We start from the raw sequence: 19398 nt of genomic DNA, 5'->3' as shown, positions 1-19398 counted from the left end.
TAAAATTATATATTATTTCTTTACTTTAATACTAAAATGTTGTTATTTCTACTAGCTATTTTGGTTAAGATAATTTTTTATATCATTAATATTTTAATAAATTTTGGGATTGAATAAAAAATAATAAATAGTTGAATAATTATTTAAAGACATATGTAGCAAAAATGATATTTAATCATATTAAAAATAAATAATTTAGAATAATTATAAATTAACATTTTATTATTTTAAATTAATGTTTTTAATGTGATAATTAATTTATTAAAAATTTGATTGAAAAAAAGAAAAGTTATTGAGCGCTGGTAACTGCCAAAGCATTTCTAGATCAATAGCATGTACGGACAGTGCATTTACTGTCCAAAATCTAAACTGCACATTAGTGCAAATGGAAATTCTCAAACTCATTACCATTACTTCACTCTCTTTTGCTTTCTTCTTCTTCTACTTATTCTCTTGTTTTAAATTTACATCTTCAGGTAGTTATTACTTCCGGGTTCTCCCATTGTAAAAAATTTAAATTTTGGTATATTCTTCTACTATTTCTATTCAATTTCTTTTTGTCACAGATAGAGCAGAATTACCCATTTTTGTGTTCAGTTGGTGGGATGATAAGAATACATTCCATGCCGGTGAGACTGCAGCCATGAAGGTGAAAGTTCTTGAGCGTGCTGATATGATTGACAAGAAAGGTTTCAAACCTATTGTAAGTGTTAATGGAAAAGAAGGGAACAGTTCTTATGTGTCTACTATGTTGTTGAGTTTTAAAGGTGAATCCAGTAATGATTGGAAGATCTATTTCACTCCCATAAAGGTTGGAGTGTTCAATGTACTTATCAAAGATGACCATTATCAAGTCTATGACTCATCCTTGCATTTTCAAGTTGAGCCAGGTTTGGTTACAATGGTCTTTAATATTGTGTATTCTTAGGTTGGGTTTGAAACTTTGTTGTTGTGTCATGTGTGTTCTTCAATGTTAAAAGATGTTGAGGACATGATTGACATTTTAAAAATTTGTGCACATAGTTGTTGACACTAAAATATGTTGTTGTGTGATTGAAGGGAATATGTACCCTTCTGTGTGTGTTGCATCATGGAATGGCATGAAACATGAGTACGAAGCTGGTGCAAAAGCTACCATCACGGTACTCCTCAAAGATGCATTTGGGAACAGTATCTCTAATAAAAAAACAACTCAAGTGTCTTATTTGCCTGACTTTAAGTTGTTTGCGCTATATGAAAATAATGGTTCTATTGCTAGTATGCCAGACATATCCAATATTGGATGGAACGAGTTTGATTATGTTATCATTGAGTTTGTTGTTATTAAAGCTGGAAAATTCTCATTGTACATAGAAGGAGGGAATCAAACCTTGAATGGCTCTCCATTACCATTGAAAGTGAATTCAGGTAGTTGTAATTAAATATCAATAAACAATTATATTAGTAGTTATATTTATTTTTAATTTTGCAATAAATATTACTTATTTTCCTATTGTGTACTACCAGGACCTGTAGATGTTTCTAAATGTGTTGCCAAATGGAACATTGATTCACATGCATGGCAATTGTCTTCTAAGATGGAAATCTTCATTCATCAATTAGATCAGTATGGGAATCTAGTTTCAGGGTTGTATCCTTTCGATGCCGAAGTCGTCCAAAGAGATACAAACTTGTCAATACCAATATCAGATCAACATTTTGAAGAAGTGGAAGCTGGAATTCAATTATTTTCATTTGGAAATTGGGAACCAGGAAAGTTCCTCTTAACATTATATGATGCCAAGCATAACAAAAGCATTTCCAATATGCCATATGCTTATTCTGTTTTTGTAGGTAAAATTTTATCCGGATTCCAAAGTATTATATTTTGATTTTTTTTTATGATTATTTTTCAATTTTAATGTAGTTCTGATTTTGTGTTCTTGTTCTTTGAATAGGTTATTGTGATGGAATAAAAAGTATTGTTAATGGATCTGGTTTGAATGATTCAGTAGCTGGCATAAAGCAAGAATTCTCTGTTTATTTAAATGATGTTTATGAATATCCTTCTCCTGTCGAAGTAGACATAGTTGAAGTACAAATTCTAAAAGAAAATGACTCGTATAGTGTTTCTCCATTCATTTATCCCATCCTAACTAAAAATGGTATGATCAACCTTCTATTTCATAATTTTTTTTCTTCTAGAATCTAATTTTGATTAACTCTCATACGTGGTTTTGGTATCAGGTACTGTGTCAGTTTCAAGAGTGCAACAATATGGTTTTATCAGTCAGATGAATGTTGCCCCTTCCCCTTCAATGGACCTTAATAACAATGTATGACATATAAGCTAAGTGTTATTGTACTCATTTCTTTTTCTCATACTGAATTGTTTATAGCTTCCTTGTGTCACACACATTTTTTGTGGTAAATAATTACTTGGATTTCTAATGTCATTTTACCCTGATTTCAGATTAACAGCAGTGAAAGCTCTATAGCTATGAGTGCTTTCCATGTAGATTACACACCTGAGAAAAGTGGGTTTTATGATATACATGTATATTGTGGAAATGTCTTATTGAACAAGGGTCATACACTCAGAAAAGAAGTAAAAGCAGGTAAAGAATTAGTTTGCATTTTTGCATTTGACCAAAAGAAAATATTTCAACTTCAACATATAAGAATGTTTAGCTAGGAGAGATCAATTGCTTCTGTAGAGAGAAATGGTTTCTACTTTATAGTGCTTGATTTTGTTGCAGGTGAAGTTAATGGTTCCTTGTCAAATGTGGTCAAGTTTTCTTCTAAGGTGGCAAAGATGTCAGAAAATGAAATACTAGTGCAGCTTATGGATTCATTTTCAAACCCTGTTCTTGCACAACAATCAAGGTTGAAGTTGGAGACTACTTCAGCTAACAAATCTCTTTTTCAAACTTTGGACATTAAGGATAACATGGATGGTTCATACAATTGTAGCTATATGGCTAAAGATGTTGGAACTTATGAGATTTGTGCTTCCTTTGATGGCAAGGATATTCTGCCATGTCCCTTCAGTATCAATGTGTATAGCAGTAAGTTCAAATTGCATTCTGCTTATGATGTGCTTGTTTTTTTTTTTAAGTGATTTTAATTTATAACTTAATTTATTTTATATAGTACAGTAGTTGACCCTTGAAAAGCTGAAATGTTTATTACTAATTATATTTTATAAAATTTATATGAACATGTAAAACTGATTTTTCATGTCACAGGTGAGTATTTTCCCAAAGCCAACAATGATATAGTATCTGTTTGGGAGGATCAATCAATTGCCATTGATGCTTTAGCAAATGATTACTTTGCTGGTGATAATGCAACTATAGTTCAATTCTCAAAAGTAAGATCATTAATTAGAGAAGATCCTTAATTAGTTATCAATTACATTAGTTTACAATAAAAGAATTCATTTTCTTCTACCATTTTAAGTATCCTTAGCTTTGATTTGTCTACAGAATCAATCAAATTAAAACCTCAATAATTGGTTACTGAAAGAGTTTATTATTTTTATTTTTTACTTTTTTTTTTTTCAGCCAGACCATGGTTCACTTCTACAGAATGGAAGGATGTTTCGTTATACTCCATATAAATATTATTATGGAAATGATTCATTTTGGTACACAATATCTGATGTGAATGAAAACCTTGCTAATGCTTATGTAAACATATCTGTTCTCAATGTTCCACCACAATTTGCTTCTGTTCCAAGTGAACTACAAGCAACAGAAGATTTGATATGTCCTAGGTTTGGGTAAGCATATGAAAAAAATGTTTTATTAATATAATTTACACTTTTTTTTCCCTATGTGATCTTATTGTGTGCCTTCTTGCAGTGGCTTCTCTGGGTTTGAGATAGCATATTCAAATCCAATAGAGAATATTTCAGTTAATTTGAGTGCACAATTTGGAAGTATACTTTTGTTTCCTATGGTGATGCAATTTGGACAAGCAATGTGGAATGAACTTACCATAAATTCAGGGAATGAAACTGCAAGCAGTTTGCAACTACAAGGCACTGTGGAAGTAATTAATTATGCTCTTCACTCAATTCAGTATCTGGGGTATGTTTTCTTATACATACTTTTATCAGTTTGTATTTTCTACTACTAAGAAAATTAATTGCATTTTAACCTCCTAAACTTTTTGTTATTATTATTAACTTTAGTGTTTCTTTCTTCAGAAATGAGAACTTTTATGGTGGAGATATTATTCAGGTTTCTGCTAAGAATAAGAATGGAATGAATTCATTGGGTGTTCCCATTTTCATTGACCCTGTCAATGATCCTCCATATATTAGAGTTCCCAACTTCATTGTATTGAAGAGTAATGAAGATGAGACCCTTATTTTTGACAAAGAGAAAGATAAGTTCAACTTTTCCATTGGAGATCCTGATCTTCCTAATTTCCCTGGTATGATTTGGAAGCTCTATTAATGTCTTATATCATTATTTATTTTTTTGCTTTACATAAATTATGAATTATATAAGATTTAACCTTAAATTATATTGAACTCATTATTCTAAAATTTGCTGATGGATCATATATATCAGGAGGTCAAAGTAATTTTATGTTGACTTTCTCTATGGAAGTAAATGATGGTTTATTAGTAACAAATCTTCCATCTAACTTGATCAACACAACTGAAGTGAAGCACAAGGATAGTTATCAATGGCAGCCTCTTCAGACATATGTTACAATCTCAAAGCATTTTATGGTCAAAGCTACTGGAATCAGATTTCAGGGCACAGTCAACGACTGCAATGGTGTTATGGAGCAACTGTTTTTTCATGTGAGTTGTGTTTCTTTTTAAACTTGAAGTTGGAGCACTAATCACGCTCTTCAATATAAATTCAAAGACTACACAAAAGTTTATGACTAGTAGCAGATGCACTATTATATGTTCCTTTAATATAAAAAATACTAAGATTTATTAAGTATAGTTAATGTCCATAGAGTATTATATTAAGTATAAATTTAAACTAAAATAGAATCTTAAGAGTCTTGTAAAGATATAAAATGTTAATCAATTTGGGTTGGTCGAATAGATAACTCAACCATCCGCTTTATTAAATGTTGGGGTTCAAATCTCATAGTAATCCATTGACTAGTGATAAACTCTTAAATGGAATTTAGATTCATCATAGATTAATCCTTGATATGTCGGGTGTGAGCAATTCAAAAATATATATAACATTATTTTAAAATTTTAAGTTATAGTTTCTTTTGTTTAGTGTATTATCAAAAGCTTGTTGCAACGAGTTATAATTCAAATGGGATAGTCTCTCCATACTCACCTAAAGGTCACGGGTTCGAGTCTTACTCCTAACTTTGGAGGGAAAAAAAACTTGTTATTAGATTGTGTGTAATTTGTTGTTATTTTGAACAGGGTGGCGAGCATGGAGGTGTTTTGACATTGACATTGAATGACATGGGAAACCATGGATGTTATCCTAATTGTGCAGAGGGAATGTCAATGCCTTTATATACTGAGGCTACGGTTATTTTAATGAGAAAGCAACTAATGAGTTCATTTGTTGCTCACAGTAAGTACCAAAATCAGTTGATACATAAGAAACCGAAGCATAATGGTATTTAGATTTTGTTTATATGAATGAGTCAACAAGATATTTCTTCTCCTTTTGTGGATACAGGCTTAGGATCAATCATTGTCATTGAATTTGTTGTCATGTTCTCACTGGGAGTGCTGCTTTTATACTTCACATGCAAATGTGCAATTCTCCTTTTACATGAAAGAAGAAATCGTCACAAAAGGTAAAACTATTTTGATCAACTATAGTTTGCTTACAGATTATTGAAATTGATTAATATTTTTCTTAAATGATCAACTAGCAGCATGGTGGCAAGTCAACAATTGAAATCCAGCATGCCTCAAACTCAACATTTAAGCATTTTGTAGTGCATTTGTTACAGGTAGTTAATCAAAATAAACACTATTAGTAACTGATTCTATGAGTTGTTGAATATATTATATATATCTTCAATACATACTCCCCCACCCTAACAGTAAGGTTGGTGTGAATTGGACTTTGGAGTGTCGAAATATTAATTAAATAATATAAAATGCAAACCAACAACGCAGCAACAACAACGGCACGCAACAGTAACTTCTGAAAACGACTTGCTCATCGCACACACCATTCGGAATTCAGCACTTTTCCACCTAATCCTATTATTCTATAAAAAAAAATTTTAAGTATACTAGTATACTTGTGTTTTACTAATTTTTAACCATTAATTTTAATTATAAAAAATATAATATATATATATATAATTAAAATTAATAGTTAAAAATTATTAAAATACTAGTATACTAATATACTTAAAAACTTTTCTATTCTATAACTATTTTTAAGTTTTTAAAACATTGCGCTCATGTATTTCTGTTCATAACTTTTTATATCTTTTTCATCTTTTTTTAACATTTGTCATAGTAATAATAATAATAAAGCAAGAAAAAGTAAATATTTTTTTTAGTGTATATAAAAAGTAAAAACTGTTTTTTTTTTCTTTCCAAACTATTAGTAGTTAAATACCGGTAGAAGAATCTGTATTAACTATTAAACAAAGTATCAAAAGAAGGGCACAACTAAGGACTATTTTTGTTTTTCAGAGAAAAAATAAATGATATATTTAAATATTATAATTTTTAGTATTTTTTAAAATTATAGAAAAAAATTAAAATTGAAGAATCCCATTTTTATACTTCAAATTATTTAATATTTATTGAAGAATCTGATTTTTATATCCTAAAATCTAAAAATTAGATTCTATTTTTACACTTTAAATTAAACCGTTTTAAATTTGAGATTAATATCCTAATAATCCACAGTAAAGAAAAAGGACTCTACTTTTGAATCAATATCAAAAATAAAAAGTGCACCACTAACATGCAATGTTACCAGGTTTCACAATTTTTTTTTTCTTGCATTTGGCACATGATTGCTATAGCCGTTCACTAATTTGGACTTTTCTGCGAAATAGACTTGTCTGAGTCTTTCTCGCTCCACTTGTACCTGCTATTGTTTATATCTTTACTTTTACGGCAAAGTTTTTTTAACCAAAAATTCAACACAATAAAATTAGTAGCTAGACAAAAAGATATTATTTTTTAATTATCTCTATCATTGTTATCAATAATTAAAATAATCAAAATTAGTCCAATTTTTATAATTTTTAATGAATTTGTTGATAATTTTCGTAACACTTGTTTCTTAATTTTTGAATGTTCTGTTATTCTTTTTCAGTCAAATATTTTAAATTTATAGTAAAAAAATCAATTAACCACTTATGCCATTTTTTTTTTATAGGACCATTTGTTCAACTATCAAAGTACTGCAATAGACCATAATGGAACAACCAAGTACACCACATCTACTAAGTAAACTCACAACCAAGGAATAAATGGTAATTATTCTCAGTAAATTTTTTACATAAAATACAAATATTATCATTTTGATCAATAATACCAAATCTACTCAATCTATCCTTCGTATTAACCCTGCCATCTAGGGACAGATTCAGGAATATTATTATGGGCCAATAGCACATATAACATTAAAAAAATATGTAAAAAAATTATATAATGTAAAATGTATTACAAAAATATACCGATAAAGAATTATTTTAAAGTACAAAAAATATGTGTACTTTTTACTAATGAAATGGCCAATTCTTCGTATCATAAAATTCATTGATAATAGAATTTGTGTCAAATCTTTCAGTAATTTTTTTCTCAATGTAATTAAAAGACAATTAACAAGAAATTCATCTTTCATTTTGTTTCTAAGTTATTCTTCACAATATTCGTAACTAAAAAGATCTCTCAGTTGTAGCAGTTAAAACAGAGAGAATTAATACCAAACGAATCAAGAAGGACAGTTACAAGAAGAAAAAGAATCCAATTTTATAGGATTTGAAAAATTTTATTTAATTAAAAAATATTAGTAATAATATCTTTTTCAGTTTTTTTTTTAAATTGTTACTTATTTTTTATATATTAGAGATTTTTAATATCTTCATCCCAACTTCCTCCTTACTTTACCTGGTACGGCTTATTGTCTTCCAAGTCCCTTACAGTCCCTTCCTCTTGGAAACAACTTTCCTCCAGCAAATTATTTTCATCCCCTGAATCTGATTCCTCTGCTGCATCATCCCTCATCAAGCTTGCTCCAGTCTTCATCTTGCCACTCACGTTAACCCTACTTATTCTGGCATAGCATCGATTCAACATGCCTAGCTCATTCTTAGATATTGCTTTCCCTGCCTCCCCTTTGCTAATAGTGTCACCCTCTGCAACAGTCTCATATATCTTCTTTGTCAGTTCCTCATCAGAAATTGTCTTCATCCCAACACCATTTTCTTTGTTTACTAAACGGTTCTCCGCCACCAGACTCACCTAATGCCAGGCACCTCTGACCAACTCCTTCCCGTCGCCATTCAGCTCAGTAGTGGCTCGACAAGCTCCTCGCACTTTACTACTCTCCACACCATCGTCCTTTGCCTGACGATCATCACAGCCACCACCACCAACAGCCAGTCATCTTGCTTCTTGCCCTCCCATTCCCCCATCATTCTCCTCGTCACTGTTAGGCCTTGCAGACTTCACAACCCCTGTGCGAAGGTCTGAACCTTCCACCTTCCTCTCTCCCAAGATCATGCAGTGCCCTTCACCTGCACCCGCGACCTCCGCCAAAGAAAACTTAGGAATATGCAGAACAATGTACCCACCGTCGCACACCACCTCAAAATCCCCAATGGCCCAAACGAAGCCATGGCCATCCCCAACAAGAATCTGTTGATCTCTCCTATCCATGTATAACGCCACTGGATTACTTCTAGTTGTGATTATCCAACCCGCCAGGGCTCCAGGCTCAATTCCATCAGTTGGGCTTGTTTGGTATTGGCCCATACCATACCTCTTCTCTTTGTTATGCTGAGCACATCTATTGGGAATCTTACAATTTAAACAACCCATATTAGAGTTCACTTTCACCAAATCAGCCTCACTAAGCCTTATTCTTCCATAATCCCAGGAGCTTTATAGGAGGGTTCCATCCAATGGAGCTACGCAAAATGTTTTACAAAATTATCCCGTTCCACTACTTTGTATTTTAATAAATCTCCACATTCAAGTGATTTAACCAACCAAGTCCAATCAACTCTTTTAGATTCACGCGCTTCTTCTTCTTGTTTCAAATTCACTCACTCTTGATGCTACGTCTTCTTTTTCTCCTCCTCCTCCTTCCTTTTCATCCATCTCCTCCATCATATCATCGTCATCATGATCATCATCGTTATTGTCATTGTCGTCTTCTTCTAATACATATCGTCATTATCGTTATCGCCGTATTGTTATCGTTATCATCAAATTTTGCTATATTGATGACATTGTCTAATCCAAAATTGATTTGGATGTATTTTTGTTCAAAATTGACTTAGTCTGTACTTGTTTTGAAATGAGTTTGTTTGTGTATCATCATCATTAAGTAATTTCAGTTCATTCGGAATTTAATTTTTGGCTCATTTTGGATGTAATTTCAATTCATTTCTGAGTGAATTTCTGATCATTCAATTTTGTCTGTGTGCTTATTTTTTAACACAACCATTAAGTAATTTTGGTTCATTCTAGATTTAAATAAGGTGATTTTGGTCTGTGCTTGTTTTGAAATGAATTTGTTTGTGTATCGTCATCATTAAGTAATTTCAGTTCATTCGAAATTTAATTTTCGGTTCATTCTAGATATAATTTTGGTTCATTTCTGAGTGAGTTAAGGTGTATTTGGTCTCATTATTCTGCATAATTCAAAACTCTTCCTCCTCACGTCCTCTCTTGACAGGAATAAAACCAAGAAGAAGAGAAAAAAAAATCAAACAAAAAAGAAGAAACAAGAATAAAAAACTTCTCAAAACTCCTCATCATGTTCTTCTTTTTCTTGTCTTGTTCATCTTCTCCTACTTGTTTTTCCTTCTCATAATTCTTCTTGTTTTACCCTCTTAATAATAATAAAAACATGATAAAATCAAACAAAGAAAAAGAAACGCATAATGTTGCAAAATTACTTGATGGGTTTGGATGTGTTTTTGCTCATGATTCAATTTTGTTTGTGTGCTTATTTTCGAATGCAATCATTAAGTAATTTTGGTTCATTCTGGATTTAAATAAGGTGCACTTGGTCTGTACTTATTTTGAAATGAGTTTGTTTGTGTATCATTATCATTAAGTAACTTCAGTTCATTCTGAATTTAATTTTCTATTCATTCTGGATGTAATTTCAGTTCATTTCTGAGAAAATTTCTGAACATTCAATTTTGTTTGTGTTTGTTTTTTAACGCAATCATTAAGTAATTTCGGTTCATTCTGGATTTAAATAAGGTGCACTTTGTCTGTCCTTGTTTTGAAACGAGTTTGTTTGTGTATCGTCATCATTAAGTAATTTCGATTCATTCAAAATTTAATTTTTGGTTTATTTTGGATGTAATTTCGGTTCATTTCTGAGTGAATTAAGTTATATTTGGTCTCGTTATTCTGCACAATTCGAAACTCTTTCTTCTCATCTTCTACTGCTTCTTCTTCTTCTTTTTTATTTTTCTTCTTCATCTTCCTTTTATTTTATTTTGATATAATTCTTCTTGTTTCATTCTCTAGAGAGGAATAAAACCAAGAAAAAGAGAAGTAAAATCAAACAAAGAAGAAGAAGAAACACATAATGCTATAAAATCACCAAGGAGAGGAGGAAGAAAAGAAAAAAATACAGCAACAGCAGCAACAAAATAATGACGATGAAGAAAAAACATACGAAGAAGAAGGAACGCGAAGATAAAGGAGGAAAAGGAGGAGGAGGAGGAGGAGGAGGAGGAGGAGGAGGAGGAGGAGGAGGAGGAGGAGGAGGAGGAAGAACGCAAAGAAGAAGAAGACGACGATGACAACGACGATAACGTAAAGCCCCGCGCGTTAATCGTGCTCTTTTAATGAGAATAATTTTTGTTGGTGTTGGGTCTACTTGGTTGAACTTAGATGGCAATAATACTTGGATGTGTAACAAATCTGTTTATATTTTTATATATACTCATTGTCAACAGATATTTTATATAATTTTTTAATAACCCCTCTATCAACAAGAAGTTTTTAAACAAAACAACAATATTCGTTTCTACTTAATTTCTAGAACCAGCATACACATGGCTTGAATAGAGATTCATAGACATTAATTAAAAACTTAGTATTATACATTGTTTGATTGAATTACCAAAAATATTTGTTACCAAGGTAGAAAGATCCCGTTGAAGCAGGTATGGGTCTGGTCTGCCTTAGTAGAACGAGAAGGAGTGAAGAATAGTTTCTCGCAGACGAGATTGTCCTCAGCGTAGAAATAAGAATAGTGGTAGAGGCGGTTCTAGTCTCAAGAGGTTGGAAGAGTTAAATTATGAATTTGAGGCTTGCAAAGAGGGTGGGTACAGCATAATAGAGAGAAGGTTGAAGAGAGAGAAAGGTCAAAAGAGGGAGGTTAAAGGAGGTGGTGGTTGCTTAACGGCTTTTTTCTTGTGACACTGAATCTAAAAAAATTAGCTTCTGATGTTGAGAATAATTTGTTGTGCCTGTCGAGAATAATGAGTAGAGTCACTATAAGTACCATTGAGTATCTGAATATTGACCTCAAGTTATAGAAAAAAAAAAAAAGAGGAGTCTTGGTATTCCCTTATGAGAACATAAGAGAAGAAGATAACATCTTTACAGTTGCATTAGAGAGAATGAATGGTTAGTGAAAATAACATTGAGAATTATGAGTTTGTAGTAGTAGTGTTTAGGTTAAGTTGTGCAGAGTTAAAATAATGGTAGATATAAAATAATAGTAGATAGGATGAAAATGAAAGAAATGAAAAAAAAATGTTGAAGAGTGATAACATAAGTATGACCATTGATAAAGGAGTTAATAAAAAAATATGTAAAATATTTATTGACAATATATATATATATATATTAAATTAGAAAAATCTTGTAAATATTTTGCACGATTTCATTTGATGGAGCTCTCTTATAAACCTCCATCAAATACTTTGCCTACTTTTACTACTTTTGTATTTCTCTTTGACAATGAAATATAGGTCATATAACAGGGATATGTGAAAAATTTTGATATATAATTTTTTAAAAATATTTTTTATTATATATAGCTCATGAAACATAATCTTTTACTATTTTAGATTTTTTTTATATAATTTATTATTGTGAGTTATGCTGGATTATGATGATTAGGGGTGAATTACACTGTTATGACGGCATTACTCTTAGGAATCTGGAAGGAAAAAAATCGGATAGTCCGATTTCTTGCAGAGAAAAAAAGGAACACAAATCGAACGATTCGATTTGTGTGAGGAGGAATTTTCTGTTGCATGAAATCAGACCCACCGATTTCTGGGGGGCAAATTTTTTTTAATCCGAGAGTACACCAATTGGACCCAGCGATTTGTGTTGCGAAAAAAAATTGAATTGGCACTCCAAATAACCGAATTATGACAGATGTCTAAAGGAATCACATCTGGGTCAATGTCTCCAATGCCATAAGGCTGCCAAACAAACTGGGCACATCGAAACAGTCAGACGATTACACAACAATTAATTCACTGACCAAACTAAATTCGGTACTAGTATTTTACAACATACATGTCTTTCTTGTAGATCATCCAACAACCTCCTGACTCCTGTAGTGCGCAAACGAATTATATCGGTAGGCATAGTTTTCACGATCCCAGTTACGCCACCTGCCGTCAGACAATCCATTAGTTAACTTATTTTGTGGAAAACAAAATACAATTTCTAGAACTTCTTTCAATGTATACTTTAATCAAAATTACCTGTTTGCAATCGAAAACACTCGAGGATTGTCGGAAATCGGTGCAAGAAATGGTAGCCGGATCCAAGCCCAAGTAAGCAACAGTGTCAACGGACCGTCCATCTCCTTGCAGTCGACACAAGTTACCCTACACAATGATCTATACAAGTGTACCAGGCATGTCGAACCCCAACTAAACTGTATGATCCCAGCGAAGTTACGGAGCAAAGGCAGAAATTTCCAGTGCACCGTTGCACCCGACTTATCTCCAAACAGAATTGTCCCGAATAACATTATGTGACACTTTACATACATCTGAATATGAACATCATCAGTCAACACTATACGATCTTTCAAACTCCTAAACCACATTAATTTTATAAAGCTTCCTCTACAGTCCGTCTTCCTCGGTGCAACCCTAAACTGGTGTAAGCACTCGGTCTCCAATGCCTCAAAACTACTCATGGTCGGTCCTGTAACTGGAAGACCATTTGTCGGCAGACCGAGAATTATCGCCACATCCTCCAAGGTCATGGCACACTCACCAACCGGAAAATGAAATGTGTGAGTCTCAGGCCGCCATCTCTCAATCAGAACATTAATCATTGCTGACTGACATTGGATAACTCCAATCTAGGAAACATAATAAAATCCAGTCTCACGTAAGTGTGACTCAACAATTTGGTTGTATGGATCCGGCGGCTTTAAGTGATCACATATTAACATCCGTTAACCCTACAATATCACATTTCCATTATAAGTACCAGTATAATATAACTATATTAACAAAAACACAATTATCCTTATATGTCCATTATAACTAATTACCAGCATAATTGCATTTCAAACATACACAGTAAATCTGTTATACAAAAATCCTTCAATCATATTCATTACCTTATAACAAAAATTAATTAACCTTAACTAACTAATCAGAATAATTTCACTACTGATAAATTATTTATTCGTAGAACAAATATTTTTTTCTTTTAACCTCTATTATTATTATTATTATTCATAAAACAACATACTAATTTTCCAATTTAGGTTTAGGGTTTACTAATTTATCTTAAATTCAATTATTAACGATCATAAATAATTTATTAATTTATATTATTAATCATGATAATTTATTAAACTCAATTACTAATACTAATACCAATAACAATATCTAAATCTAATATCTACAGATCTCATTCTCCTTCTTTCATTCACATTCATTCATTCTTTCATTTCATTTCATTTCATTTTAACCAACAATCATAAATAAATCCAAATCAACGGTACAGAAATTTATCATACATACATACATGACTAATCCCTATTTTAATCTCTATTTCTTTCTAACCACCTAACAGTAACAATAGCATACACACATACATGATTAATCTCTACTTAGTGCCATTATAATATATATTGCTAATAAAATATAATATTATCACTATTATTATTATTAAATCAAATTATTAAAAAATAAAAATTTATATAATTAGGATGTCTAAGATAATTAACTATTATTATTATTAAATCAAATTATTAAAAAATAAAAACTTATATAATTAGGATGTCTAAGATAATTAACAATATAAATCTCTGGTTGATTTACTTCTTTGATTTTTGGTCTTCTTGGCATTGTCTTTCAATTTTTTTCAAGGTTTGTTGTGGTCCAACAATGGTGAATAATGGGCAGAGTTATGGAGTTGGGAGCATGAAGAGAGGGATATGAGAGTGAAAGAGATGTCTGCTGAAAGGGAGGAAACACTTGTATTTGTTGAGATTGCAACCAAGCCAACCAAGGAAGCCATCTGCATGCGCGCCACGTGGAAGGAGTGCACTAATCGGACCCACCAATTTGTGTACCGTTCGATTGGTGAAATCGGACCGTCTGATTTCAGTACCCCTAATCGGTCCGTTTGATTACTTCTGCGTAGCCATCACAGTTCGGTGATATACCATAAACCCCCATATTTCTGCTATACACCATCATTTCCTTCGTATCAAAATTAAAAATCTCATATAATGACTAGGTCTAACTTTAGATAAATTAGGCTGACTATGAATAACTCCAAAGTGGTTATTGTGGGGGAGGCAAGATCCAGTGCACTTAAATTATGAAGTTTAAACACAACTCTTAAGTCTTAACCATTAAATTAGGGTTATTTTATATTTTTATATCATATAAAAAAAGTTTAAAGCCAATCATTTTAATTTATATTATTCAATATTTTTATAGTAGTTTAATATCTTTAGTTAACAGTTTATCACTATTTTTTTAACAAACTTTTTTAAATATTATTACTGATTAACTATTATTGAAAATAATAAATTGTGTTGGTCTTATAACATTATTCAAAAGAATTTTGTTAGAATGACTTTTTTAAATAATGTGAATAATAGGCTTTAAACTTAACTCAATAAAATAAAAATACACTATACTCCTAAATTATCTACCTAAATCTTAATATTAGATGACCATCCGCACATCTAGTGAATCGAACATCCGATATATCCATTGTTCACCTTATTTAGTATTTTTATTGTTTACCTATATTTTTTCTTATTCAAATACTAATTTATAACTGTCCATTTTAGTGCAATTTTTTTTTTATTTTGCGCATTAATTTCTCATTCAATTTCTTTAGTAACTCATGTGATTCAATAACTCAATAAGAAATCTATAAATACATTAACTCGTACTCAGATTTCAAACATTAAAAGAACTACACAAACCATTCTTGAATCCTCCATCTTTCTCTCTTTTTTCATGATTCTTTAGTAGTTGAATATTTTCAGTTTCTTTTCTAACTTATACGATTTATTGAATATAAGTATAACATAATTTTTCATCCAATGAAAAAAGGCGTGTAAATTTAATATACAAGATAGAAATAATATAAATTGTGGGCTAGTGCCTAGTAGGGGTGCACAGACCCGGCCCGGTCCCGAACACTTTTGGGGCTAATTTGGTGTGATTTCATCGGGTTTAGGGCCGGGTAAGGGTCGCAAAAATAGACCCGGTCATTATTTCGGGTCGGGTCCGGGCCATAGCTCGGGTCACCCGAAGTCGGCCCGGTGGCCCGGTCATCATACACAATTAATATTTTGTGTTATTAGTGATGGATCATGACTATTCTTATGTGGAATTTAAGTATTGTAAATCTTAATATTTTGTGTTATTAGTCATTATAAGACTATAAGTTAATGTTTTATGTTTAGAATGCATAATATTGTGTTATTTGTATGGATTTAAATATTTGGTATTATTAGACAATATTAGTATTGATTGTGGTTATACTTTAGTATTGATTGTGGTTATGCTTTAATTTTGAAGAAGGGTTGGTTCTTGTTATATTTTTCTAAGTGAATTTTACCATGTTAAATAATGGTTGGAGTCTTGGAACTTTGGATATTTTTACATGCTAGCTTACAAGAAGGTATCAATGTAATGTAATGTTAATGGCCCGGTTTTCACCCGATTTTCACCCGGTATAATTGTGGCTCGAAAGTGTATTGGTTTCATCGGGTTTAGGGCCGGATTCGGGTCTAATAAATAGACCCGGTGTATATTTCGGGTCGGGTCTGGGTCACATCAAACCCGGCTTCACCCGACCCATGTGCACCCCTAGTGCCTAGTGGCAGCTTTCCCATCTTTTTGTGCACATTGTTAAACGTTGTCGTTTGGGCCCTATGGTGAACCCCCCACGCCCCATGGCAAAGTTAAATGGCTAAACTCAAATGAAGCCACACCAGCTTCGAATCCTAGTGTAGTTGTTAGGTTAGTGTGTACGTGGGATGTGTGTAAATTGTTAGAATTTTTATTCTAATTGTAATCTAATTTGTTAATATAAAAATTAATTTAGATGGTGTTATAAATATTAATTAATTATATTAGCAGTTGATCTATTTTTTTATGAAAAGAACACGATTGTTCATAAACTTTATAAAGTTTGGGTCCCCAATTTTAATTACACAATAACAAACAAACACACTTTGATTTCATATGAGTTTGTGATTCAAGAATTAAAAGTTTCCAAATCAAATCAAAGAATTTATTGACAATGACCGGAGGTACGCAAATTACTGATTTTATAAAATATTTAACATGTGGTATCAAAGCTAAATTGTCTCTGCCTTGCTATTTCAAAATTCATACTATACTTTTTTTTAAAAATAATTTATCAAAATAATACACTAATTAAATTTTAAAATGATAAGGCAGAGACAATTTGACTTTGATACTACATGTTAAATATTTTATAAAATATCTAACATAAATGTGTTGTATAACCAAAAAAAAAATCAATTTAGTTGATTAATTAATTAATTCACTCATCTTCTTAAATAAATATTAATATTCAAATCCTATTTTGTGTTTGTAGTAATTTATAACCAAGTGATCAATTTTTAAATAAAATTCAGATATACAAAATATTAATCCATTGTAACATGAAATGGGAAAGAACATGGGCAACAAAAAGAAAAAACAACGCTAAACTTAGATTGGATCTTGGGGGTTGTGACAGTGTAACTCAGTCTCTATCTAGACTCCAAGATTTCCAGATGGGTCCAAATTAACGGACACAAACCTTGGCGCTATATTAGTAACGTGCAGCTACCAACAAACTATATTAAACTATCCAATAGGCATGATCCTCTTTTTAAGGACAAAGATATACAAGAGAGTAGAAACAGGTATATATATATATATATATATATATATATATAAAATTCACAAAATCATTTTTTTATACTTCATAACAGATCCAACAAGATTAGTTAACAAACTAGATTACTAGACTAGCTTAAGAAAAAGGAAAAGGAAAAATACAAAAAAGAAAGTGGGACTTTTGGTCAAAAGCACGAGAGCTCAGTATCCTTTCCACTTTGCATATTGATTTTTTAATTTTTTTCCCCCTAAAAAAAGTGTGTCACAAACACAAAAAGGAGGATTCGGCCTTTCCCCCAATGTATCAAACCAAACAATTGAAACCCCCCTTCGGTTAGATTAAAAGATAATTTATAAAAACAAAATAAAAGATGATCTTTGTATTCACTTTTCTGGAATATTAATTTAACTCAATATGCATTTGATAGTTTGAATACAATACACATACAGATTAAAAGACACAAAAATGTATCTAAAATGAGACAATAATGCATATAGGAAACAAAATAATAATGTGAGTAAAAATATCACAATTATTTCAGCCAAAATATACCAAACTAACATAAATGCAAGAGACATCATCAAGAATCCAGAGAGCTAAACCCTACCCGTTAATATTAGCTAACTATTAAGACATGAGATTTCAAAGTTGTAAGGAGAACAACCTAATTAGTGTGTTATTATTATTAATTATTACGTGACCAAGTATATGGGCTTGGCTGAGGTGGAAACCCTCTGTTGGAGTTGTTGCTGCTCCATGTTCAGGTCCCTCAGGCTCAGGTAAGGTGTTTCCACGTCACCCTTCGCCGGCGGCATCATGGTTCCGGCCAGGGGCCCGGAGGACGGCCGCCTGGCAGTACGGTAGTAAGGGGACGAGGACCCGCTTCTGCTCTCCGTCAAGTACACCGGGCCTGACATTGAGGCCCGGAAGGCCCGGGCTCGGGCCTGGTGAACATCATTAACGTTGTTGATGTTTTGGTAGTGGTGGGCCCACCTGAACTTGAAGAAGAAGAGGGCATTTTTCCACCAGCGCTTCTTCTTGGCGGGCTTGTGAAGCCTGCTGGTCCTTGAGTCATGATCCTTGGAAATGGGCTTTTGAAGCTTGAAGTGTATGGAGTCTATGGATCTTGATGAAGATGAAGATGTGTCACGCTTGTGCTTCATGGCTTCCTCCAAAACCTGGTTTAGTTAAAAAAAATTAAAATAATAGTAATTATCGCATTGTGGTGTTAAAATAAAATAGAAACAAAAGAAGAGATTTTGATAGTGCTTACTTGGAGATAGTTGATTTGAGGGTCAAAGCCATAGTCACTGAAATGTTGAGGGTCTGGCGACTTGCTAAACATTATGTTTGTTTGTTATGAGCAGAAGCTAAGGAAGGAGAGTGGAGAGAGAGAAAACAGAACAGAAAAGCATTAGTTAATAATGGGTGGGGTGGGTTCACATTCACAAATTTGGTGCCTAGAATTGAATAAGGTTCATTACGCGGAAACACAGGGCAAGTAGTGAATCCCTGTGTTACCAACTTTGGGTCAATTTTCTCATCCCACATGGACGTGATGTGAATGTGAGAGTCACGCCCATAATAATCACCATTCACCACAACTAGTACTAATATAATATGCTATACGTATACCTCTTACAATACTCTCTCACAGCAGTTATGAGTTATGACCAATTTTTTCTATCCACAAGAAGTTATTTCATCCATAGAAATTGCCAAATAGAAATTTTTTCTATGCAAATTATTTCTTTTATGATAGCAGACATGGTGTTTATCCAAAAAATGTTGCATGAATTGTTAATAATACTAAATAAGTATTAACATGATATATGAGAATTTAGTGTATTAAAATGTTTTTTTTATAA

The 19398-nt window shown here is 32.1% G+C and overlaps 2 protein-coding genes across 2 annotated transcripts; one reads left to right on the top strand and one right to left on the bottom strand.

Moving 5' to 3' along the window:
- The first annotated feature begins 503 nt into the window (after positions 1-503).
- On the top strand, positions 504-6016 carry LOC112741719 (protein GAMETE EXPRESSED 2-like). Its single transcript, XM_029292033.2, has 15 exons — positions 504-890; positions 1060-1407; positions 1507-1833; positions 1938-2144; positions 2227-2315; positions 2453-2597; positions 2739-3047; positions 3228-3352; positions 3546-3763; positions 3846-4073; positions 4193-4422; positions 4563-4801; positions 5399-5555; positions 5664-5784; positions 5866-6016. Exons 1-15 carry the CDS (start codon positions 644-646, stop codon positions 5927-5929), a joined length of 3054 nt encoding a protein of 1017 aa, XP_029147866.2. The 5' UTR covers positions 504-643; the 3' UTR covers positions 5930-6016.
- Positions 6017-17879: 11863 nt separating this feature from the next.
- On the bottom strand, positions 17880-19116 carry LOC112741718 (uncharacterized). The gene is made up of 2 exons (XM_025790803.2): positions 18804-19116; positions 17880-18708 (listed from the first exon to the last, which is right to left on the bottom strand). The coding sequence occupies exons 1-2, from the start codon at positions 18873-18875 to the stop codon at positions 18223-18225; spliced, it is 558 nt and encodes a 185-aa protein (XP_025646588.1). The 5' UTR covers positions 18876-19116; the 3' UTR covers positions 17880-18222.
- Between the last annotated feature and the right edge of the window lie 282 nt (positions 19117-19398).

This window comes from Arachis hypogaea, chromosome 14, assembly GCF_003086295.3.
Source record: "Arachis hypogaea cultivar Tifrunner chromosome 14, arahy.Tifrunner.gnm2.J5K5, whole genome shotgun sequence".
Taxonomy (NCBI): Eukaryota; Viridiplantae; Streptophyta; class Magnoliopsida; order Fabales; family Fabaceae; genus Arachis; species Arachis hypogaea.
Note: the sequence above shows the minus strand (reverse complement) of the source record. Positions and strands in the feature narration are given on the sequence as shown.

What these genes read in the sequence shown, in the direction of transcription:
- LOC112741719 (XM_029292033.2), top strand. Translation starts at nt 644, where the DNA reads ATGAAGGTGAAAGTTCTTGAGCGTGCTGATATGATTGACAAGAAAGGT. An exon ending in TGGAGCAACTGTTTTTTCAT is followed by an intron (nt 4,802 to 5,398) that starts GTGAGTTGTGTT and finishes TATTTTGAACAG; the next exon opens with GGTGGCGAGCATGGAGGTGT. An exon ending in AGAAGAAATCGTCACAAAAG is followed by an intron (nt 5,785 to 5,865) that starts GTAAAACTATTT and finishes ATCAACTAGCAG; the next exon opens with CATGGTGGCAAGTCAACAAT.
- LOC112741718 (XM_025790803.2), bottom strand. Translation starts at nt 18,875, where the DNA reads ATGTTTAGCAAGTCGCCAGACCCTCAACATTTCAGTGACTATGGCTTT. An exon ending in CTCAAATCAACTATCTCCAA is followed by an intron (nt 18,709 to 18,803) that starts GTAAGCACTATC and finishes TAACTAAACCAG; the next exon opens with GTTTTGGAGGAAGCCATGAA.